This window comes from Schistocerca serialis, chromosome 6, assembly GCF_023864345.2.
Source record: "Schistocerca serialis cubense isolate TAMUIC-IGC-003099 chromosome 6, iqSchSeri2.2, whole genome shotgun sequence".
NCBI lineage: Eukaryota > Metazoa > Arthropoda > Insecta > Orthoptera > Acrididae > Schistocerca > Schistocerca serialis.
This window is the reverse complement of record NC_064643.1, coordinates 254740154-254749692: the sequence shown is the minus strand read 5'-3', so window position 1 is coordinate 254749692 and position 9539 is coordinate 254740154. Positions and strand designations below refer to the sequence as shown.

At 40.4% G+C, this 9539-nt stretch overlaps 1 protein-coding gene across 1 annotated transcript in view; it reads right to left on the bottom strand.

Moving 5' to 3' along the window:
• Positions 1-4275: 4275 nt before the first annotated feature.
• LOC126484812 (alpha-tocopherol transfer protein-like) overlaps positions 4276-9539 on the bottom strand; it is a 114449-nt gene continuing 109185 nt past the window's right edge. Inside the window, exon 8 of the mRNA XM_050108409.1 lies at positions 4276-8691. Within this exon, the coding sequence (XP_049964366.1) occupies positions 8540-8691 (152 nt within the window). The 3' untranslated portion in view covers positions 4276-8539. The remainder of the gene's footprint in view (positions 8692-9539) is intronic.

The following is a 9539-nucleotide window of genomic DNA, read 5'->3' as shown; positions in this document are numbered from 1 at the left end:
TGGAATTACTGGTTTAAAATAAATTGTGTGTAACTGAAAAAGGCAACCAATGGTAACTGATTGTGGCCCCGTCCACAGTCGTAACCGAATCCCGCCTTCTTTTGACTAGCAGGTTTCACCCTTTTTCTACAACTCTTTACTATGTGACCCTGACTGAAGCAAAGAAGAAGCACCGATTGATAGATCGCAAAATCTTGAGGCTATCATGGACGTCCTTCACCTTCTCACAGTATTGAGCCCAGTGACCACACTGTTCGCAAAACACACAACAGGCTTCCACTTCCTGCACTGACTAACGTGGTCGAACGTTGACAGCTGCTATAGTCAGTGCAGTGTTAGTTATTCCTTTCAGGTGTCATTGCACCATCTACCTCTTCTGGCCAAAATTGTATCAGTTTCAGGATAAGCCATACTGAAAATTGTGCTCTCTTCATATGAATTAGCCAGGGCCTATATATATATATATATATATATATATATATATATATATATATATATATATGTCTTCAGAAAAACTGCGAGGTACCTCTGGAACTGAAACTCGGCCATAAGCTCCTACGCTCTCCCTTAGTGCCTGTGGAGCTTGAATGGGTTTCTTACGTTGAGTAAATGTTAAGCTGATAATTCTGTATCTGTCACCATTATGTGCACGTAATGTTTCCATCGTTTGTTCATAAGCAGCTGTAGTTACAGTAATGCCTTGCACCAAACTCTCGGGTTCCTCTCGAGGTAGCCTGGAAGAAACAGCTGCAGAGGAGTGCATTTCAGCAAATAATGGGTGCAAAGATATTATTGTGCTTTTCGTGGAATGCAAAAACCGCAACAAAAGCTATCAGGGAAGAAACTGCCAGATGGAAAAACCATCAAACGGAAGAGAAGGCTAACAGATGGTGAAAGAGATAACATTCAGACATATTATGGCAAGGCCATAAGAACTAATACTGAAGTTTTCCACAGAGGAGAACCCAATACACGCATTGTGCCCAACAGGTTTAGATTCTTGGTGTGGATTCCAGACATAGATTTCTGCACGAGATGTGTATCACCAAAAACATTCCCTCCCAGCGGCTCTGATGGATGTAAAAAAACGCATATACAGAGACATTGGAAATAAAACTGTACTCTCCAAGCGCCCACATGCCTGCACACAGAATCAGAATCAAAACTTCAACCAGTACATTTGGAAAAGGCTACCAGAAACAATGTTTGTGGTGACAGAGCTCAAGCCACGAAATTTGTTTGGAGTAGAATAGGTGTAAAACCAGAAAGCAATTGCTCTTCATCACTTCTAGTCTTCGACCGACAACGCGTCTGAAATCAGAAACGGACTTTTTGCAAGCATGGAAAGTAGCAAGGATGCCAAAAACCGTAAATAAAAAGACCCCAATAAGGAATCAGGGGAGGCAAATCATTATGGTCTTGGAGCGTTTTAGCAGTATGTGAACATTGCATTTAACTTTAAAGTGATTCTCCCAAAAGTCAGTTTCTGTAGCTTTAGATACACATGATTATTGAAAGCATATTCCCACCAGACTGCAAGTTTCGGCAGTTATCAGATGTCAAATGTGAATTCATAGCTTTAGAATTATTTGTTATGATGAAGTATTTTGAGAAATGAACGTGATAATACCAGATAAAATGATTATTTTCATCGTACAATAACTTCAAATGTTGTTATAGACTCATTTACATTTGAATTAAAAACACTTCTAGATTTTAAGGGAGGTATGTATGCCATACATGTCCTCAGCAAAGTACATTGAAATCTGGTGAATAGTATTAAAGAAATATGAACCAAGGCAAGAGAAAACTTTTATATTAGAAATATGTTAAAAGTTTAGTAAATAAACAGTCTTAACTAAACAACTGATTGATTTTTCCTAGTGATAAGTACCTGAGATCTCACTTCTAAGTTTTCCATTTTTCAGATTTGTGGCATTAAATTTGAGGAGAATGTAATAAAACATGTAAGATAATGCGTTTATCTGCATTCTAGCGGTTGACGTCCTTATCCCCCTAACTTACAAAGACAGTGGTTTCTTTAAATATTTGTGCTCTATTTTAGTTGTCATTGTAGTGTCACTAGCAAGTTGCAGCACTTGACAAGCCTTAATGTTAAACTTTCTCGCTAGAAATCACCTATGTGCCTGTTACGTAATCAAATTTTTCTTCTAAGTTCTACTCAGATGCTATTCCAACATCCAGCAAGCTGATACGTGTGCCTAAAGAATACAAATAAGCCGAACGTCACAATGCGTAGACTACTTAGCTGGGAGCGTGAGGAGTTCGTTACACACGAAGAAATTCTGTCGTGGAGGCCCTCGGAATCGAAGTGTAAATACTCTATACGTATCGTGGACATCTCAGAAATGCCAACAGTTCCCATGCGCGTCATTTTTCCCGAGTTACAGCACCAGAAAATATGAGAGAACAACTAGAATGTATCTTAACGTCACGTAACATACAACTTCATTTGCACAGATGCCTGTCTCATGAAAGCATCTGTCATTAACATAGCAGAGATACATTCCACACATTTGGATACGTTGTTTAGCGAGTCCCCACAGTTGTTGTGCTACTTATTAAGATTACTCTCCATTTAATTCACGGATAAATTGCTGCATTAAGTTCTATGCCTCTATGGGAACTTTGGCATTGTTTCAAGGTCTGTGAAGATGTGATACTGAGGGGGCGGCAGAATTTCCACAGGTTCTGTCCCAAGAACCAGTTCTTTGCGAATGTAAATTTAAAAAGAAATTGTGAGTCATTTTTTATGTCAGCCAACTAAATTTCTTTTTTTTTTTTTACTATTCACCACTAGCACCTAAAAACTTGTTTCCATTTACGCTGCTCTTAGGCGAGAGAGAATCTTCGACAGAAACCTGTCAGTTTGCTTGCAACTGATCATGTGTGATTCAAGTATTAGTTTGACAAGACATATTCCATTTGTGTTATCGGTCCTGTCTTCAAAGACCTCTACTGTTTTACATTTCGTGAAGTCTATTACTTAAGATTGATCTAAATAACGATTTTTCTTTGCTCCAGTGACTTATATTCTCAATTTTTTCCAGTTATTAGCACAACTTTTATCGGAACAGACTCTCTCATTGGTAACCCCGTACTTGCACAAAGTCGAATGTTACAACTAATATCATTCGATAAGTCATTAATATGTAATACATGAGCAGCTAACAAGTTCTCTTAACTGACTGTTGCCAGGCTGTGATTCACGGAGACGCAGCTCATTGCAGCGTGGTACTTGACGATTGACGCTGCTGCTGACGTTCGAGTCCTGTTCAGTGACGCTACTTTCTGACACATACCAAGCTAAATTTCTACCGCGGTACGTAGGACACGAATTAACGGCGTATAGTACTAATAATTTTGAACAATTCATTCAGTGTTTTTTCGATTCTTATTGTTTATCTTTCTTCGGAAAATAATTTTTGCGCTCTTCAAAATTCTTTAGTCTTGGAAATAAAATTGGAAAGGAAATTCGACCAAAATTTTTCTCGTAAAATTAAATTATTTTGGCATGAAGAGCTAAACTTGTTCCCAATTGCGAACAGGATGATCTTCTTCTTGCGAACTCAAACTTTTACATCTTGAAAAGTTAAATCATCCCTCCATTAGAACTCTGATTCTTCAGCCGTTAAAACTTTTTTGTAAAATGAATACTGATGTATATTAAGAAATAAAGGAAAATTATTAAATGAAATTAGCTCGTCTTTCTACAACAAAGAAGTCGCAGAATGTGTAAAACATCTTATAAACGTACGTACTACGCAATCAAGGCAATTAACGTAGTTTTTCATAATTTTCTCCACAAGTTATCTTCAGCTTCATTCCACCTAAAATATAAGTCAGCGAAGACAGATTTTTCCGTGACTGTATGTGCATGTGCGTGTGTGTTTGTTTGTGTGTGTGTGTGTGTGTGTGTGTGTGTGTGTTAGAGCCAGAGAAATGCTGTAGCGTTGCATCAGCTGGGCTTCGACAAAGGCACAGCTGGATGACAGCCAAGCAAGAAAATGAAAGATTATAGAAGGACATCGCTAAATGAAACCAAGTTGAAACACAACTCTTGGAAACAAAAGAGAAGAACGAGATGGAAGCAGTTAACAGTCCCATCGTACTTCCAGAAATTAGTTCCTATTGTCTAACATATAGTATACGAAACACATAATACTCATGCCGCTAGCGTCATATATTCCGCTTCAAGGGGAATAACAATTAACGTGTAAAAAACGACCAGAGAAGTTTGCATCAATATTTAATAGGTTTCTCGCCTGTACAACAGAAAATACATTTCATATAAACCGAGAGATACAATATAAATAAAGTTTATTAAAGAAAAACAATATTTTTTTTTATTAAGTGCTCCCAAATAAATATTTTGTCAGAGTAATATAAAAGGAAAACACTTCTTTCTAATGTAAACATGAAGAACACTCTTTCCTGTTACAAAATGTCTCTTGAACAGAGCTGTACAAACAATAAAGATTATATCTACATTATTTTCATGGTTTGCCGCTTCTGATAGAATATGTGTGAAAAAATCTTATACAGCAAAATGTTTCTTACCAAGCAAATAATCTGCTGACATACTTTGATGCCTTGTGTGTAACAAAAAGTCACACATAATCTATTTATGTAGAATAGTTGAAAATCATAACGAATTTACTCATGTTATCTCTATATAAGTAAGTTTAATCGAATTTCTGAATTTTAGACGTAGTGATGCTTTGCAAATTTACAGAAAACAATTACAAGTTCGATGTGATTTCTCGGAAATCGACTTGAGAGTGATCCTGACTCTAAGCTGGGCAGTAGTTTAATAAGTCAACAATATTCTCAGAAACAACGTAGTTCTTCACACAACTTCTTAAAATACGAATTTATGTTCATTTTGTTAGTTGTTGAATGAAGGAAAGCGTCCATTACTCGTACATTTTAGTAAATTTATGAAGGAAAAACAAAAAAATTCTTCATCAGTGAATTCGTATTAGCATTTGTGAAGCTATGCATGATTCGGTACAAAAAGGCTGTTATACGTTACATGCAAACTACTATTAGCTTCGTCCACCTATCAGAAACTCAAGCGTAATCAGAAATACTTTTCTTTAACATTACCAAATGAAGTGAAATACTTACGCCATTTTTTGCCAGATTGAAATGCACTGCTTACGTCCTGCGAAAATTACTTTCATTTGGAGTAAGTGAAAAAATAAAGAACTGAAATAATTACAAGATGAAATGTTCTCGGTTCTCGAGCTCGGCAACTGAGATAAATTGCTGAAGTAATTACTTTCAGGTGAATTCATCTTGAACTTAATGTTACATGTGACAGAACATGTAAGACGACGAGCGCTGCCTTAATCTAGACAAAGAGATTACCACGGCCGCCGACTGTAGCCGATGTGGCAGAGTTGCAGCGCAGTGATGTAGCAAACCATGTTTCTTTGTCGACGTACATGTCATTAAAAGTTCTTCTTGTTCGATAAGAACGTTGGTTTATGAACGTCACTTTCGTCAAAACCAATGTAGTGATTTGTATTGCATTTTGTACAGAATATGAAATTATCATTGGCGTTCAAGTGTGTAGAAAGTATTTCCAACAGGAAACCGTTTCTATCACAGATCATGTTTTATGTAAAAAATATGGTCTTTTGACGCTCTCTACGGGAATGAGATCAATAGTAAAGACTTTTTCTTTAACGTTGCGGAGAGTAGTATTTCATAACGTATTGAGATAAGATACTGTTGGTTTGTCGTAGCAACAACGTTTTAAATCTACAATTCAACAAAATAATTCTAAAAAAATATATCACGCCTATGAAACGAAATGTGTTGAACTGTGGCAATACTTACTCCGAAGCAGGACATACTGCCAGACCTTACCAGGCTTATGAAAGTCGTTGGAAGTGAACGGAAACATTCAAGAGAGTAGTTTTATACAGACTGGGTATACAGCCTTACGGGAACACAGAAAGCATGTTGTAAGTTAATAATAAAATGATATTATTATCGATATCGACTTAATTGCCATGATCAGATGAGCTGCTTAAAAAGAAACAAAGAAGGTGCTAGTAAAATTCTAGAAATCTAAATTACAAAGGAAACTAACGTCTGTGCACGATTGTATGCGTTTGTATAAGTAACTTGTTCAGGTATGTATAGTTGTGTGTAGAGGATAGTTCGATTTATTATTGTACCTCGGATTAGTGATAAACGTCACAATAATTTTCTTGCCTCGCTTGGCTACTGGAACCAGTGCTTGAGTTGCCTTTCGCCGCAGAAGAGCGCACCAGCGCCAGCAAAAATTGCTGCTTGCGGTATCAAGACGAGGCGTGGATCAGCGTCCTGTCACAGCGAGGAGCTGTCTGATGGACGGGAGAGAACTGGCAACAGCGACTTCGACAGCGACGGCAGAGACTTGGGTTCGACGCCAGGCCACATACGGTGTGGCGGCTGAGCTTGTTTATGTCCTAGCGTGGCAGTCGAGGCTGTTGGCTACTGAGAAAACGACCTTGTGTGGGTGGACAGTGGCCACAGCCATCATCTGAGAGAGTCACAGCGGAGACGACAGTGGAATGATGTCCAGGTAGAAGGCAACACACGTAGGAACTTCCAAGTGGAGCAGCTGGCTGGACATAGCAAAGCAGGAAGTCGCCGAGCAAGCCTGGAGGACTTGGAGTCTGGGCTGGCTTCCTGTCAACATAGGAAATCATTCCGGTGTGGAGTAGTGGACGGCAGTTGGTTTCGTCGATCCAGGGAGCGCAGAGTGCGCTACAGTCTAGTGTTCTTTCCGAAATGCGCATTACAAATGAGGGTTGGGTACTTTATGCCCACCAAAAAGAAGATTGTTAATTCTTGCTGAATTACATTAGCAACAACTTTTTTAAGAGGTTTTTTTTGTAAGTAGGGTCCAGAACCTGACAATACTTTGTAGCACACTCTTAGACTATCCATGTACTTTCAGTAACATGTTCTGCAGACTTCATGAAAATGACAAAAAAAATATATAAGTTCCGTTCATTGTTGTTGACTTTCTCTGGGAATACTTTTTAAAGATGTGCAAGTTAGACCCTGAACCTCAATATATTGAATACGGTATTCATTGGGGAAAGTGATATCTACTACAGAAACTTAAATTGTTAAGTTTAACAGAGAAGTTTAAAACATATGTGGAATGTGGTGGAAGAATTCATTAAAAACAATAAATATTTTTTCAAAATTATAAAGTATAGTGCAGTCGTCTAGTGAAAGGAGTATGGCTGAGGCTGGCCAAAGTATGTTACCAACAGATCATGCTTTTCAACTACAGCCACTCACTTGTGGTTAGTGCAGTAACACTGGAAAAGTTATTTTATGTTGTTGTGTTCAGTGAAATTTCAATCTCACCTTTTTGTCAGCATTCACTGCTTCATTTTTTTCATTTCTTACGTACAGCAGTGGGTAGCTTGGGCTAGTGTGTTCGACAGCTGATTTTAGGTCTCTCGTTAAACACTTGTGTATTGCTAGTTATGTTGCCAACTTTAGGTTGGGTATATTCTATTTGGTAAGCCGAATGAAACTGATTATTGTGTTTTCCTGCTCTCCTTTTACTGTTGTGTTTTATTTTCGGTAAAATACAAAATTGGCCAACGTTATTGTAAAGTTGGTGAAATCAAGGGGGCAGTTTATTTAATTGTTTGCTTCATTGTGTTAGAAATTCAGCTTTTGCGTTTAGGCAATTTGAGCGCTGAGCACCTAGCGTCGGTCATCATGCGCATGCACTCGAAGAAGCTGAAACTGGTCAATAAATAAATGTAAACATTGTTAAGGAATTACGCACCCGCCAGGTTAGCCGAGCGCGCTAACGCGCTGCTTCCTGGACTCGGGTAGGCGCACCGGCCCGGCGGATTAACGACGAGGGCCGGTGTGTCGGCCAGCCTGGATGTGGTTTTTAGGCGGTTTTCCGCATCCCTCTAGGTGAATACCGGGCTGGTCTCCACGTCCCGCCTCAGTTACACGGCTCGCAGACATCTGAACACTTTCGGACTATTCGATGGATTACAATCGTCGCAGACCGTTGGGGCGCACTAATTCGGAAGGGCATCCGGCCACCCCTTCAACCCACATCCGATTAACCATGCCGACCCTGCGTATTTACTGGAAAACCGGCATAAGCAAAAGAAAGAAAGGAAGAATTTTTAAAGAATTACGCATACCAACATCCTGTCAGTTGTCACTCTCACCATTTCCTGCGCCAGGTAATTTTGTTTCCTAGAATTCTGCCACACTTCCCATTTTATTTTTGTACAAACTTTCTTTTGTACAAAGGGCGAGTAGATAATCTTGAGATATGCGGGTATCCAACCGCTAGTGAAAGCGAAGAATCGTGATTCTAGTTGAAGTAATTCTCCTAAGGTTGATGGTGCACTAGAATGTAAGCCGTCCCAGGTTATGAATGAGCTGGGCCGTGCCGGTAACTGGCTACTGCGGAAGCGAGCGTGGTACGGCGAGACAGCGGCGGAAGGCCGAGCGAGGCGCGGCGCGCTCAGTCGATGGAGAGGGCGCGGAAGGAGCCCTCCATGCCGAAGACGTCGGTGGCGGTGAGACCGCGCCCTGGCCTGCGGGACTCGTCCACCCGCAGCGCCTGCTCCGACAGGAACCACTCGCGGTGCTCCTTCAGCCGCTGCCGCGTCTCGTCTGGAACACAGCGGCGGACACTTGTTACAAAAAATGGCCATTCCAAGTAAGAATAAAACACGTTTGTTTCTCCAGAAGTTTTTATTCTAGATAACGAAGTGAAAATACATTTTTTTAAATCTTCTCTATTGATGGAACTTTTCCTGATTATCGGACGAGTCGTGGCGTCGTGTTGCCGCAACGTTTCGACGAGTTTCCTACTCGACATCTTCAGGTGAAGTGTCAGGTTCTTGTCCAATTGGTATGTTTGTAGCCGCCGAAGGCCTAATGGGTGGACCAGTCGCATACCTCCAGAATAACTGTCGCAGCTGGCAGTGGGAACCTCACGATGGGCTGGAGGTGGGTTTGAGCATCAAGGACTCCTGTTGCTGCCTGTCTGTTTTGCACGCTGCTTCTACAGCACCACGAATTGGCGCCTGGACCCCTCACTAGCCCGCCGGGGGCCAATACTACCGGCATATCTCTTCCGGACGCAAGCTACTGGCCCATCCGCTGACTCCTCGGAAAAGGATTCTGTAGTATAGACGCTCTAATAGAATTGAAAATGAACCCGACACTTCACCTAAAGAAGACGAGTAGGAAAACTGTCAAACAGTTGCGATAGCAGAACGCCACGGGTTGGCTGACATCCCGAAGAAACTGTCTCGATGAAATTCCCCAAGAAACCTTGTGTTTCCAAATCTTAGGTATTTTTCTACGTAGTCGCCGTTTGTCTCAGCTCTCCACAACATTTACTATGCCTTCTGCATACTCAGTGGCCACCAGATTGGCAAATTAGTCATTAGTGTCCTATCTCATTTCTCTGTCGTTTCCACAGAGCTTTCTGCCCGAAAGATCCTTCAATTGGG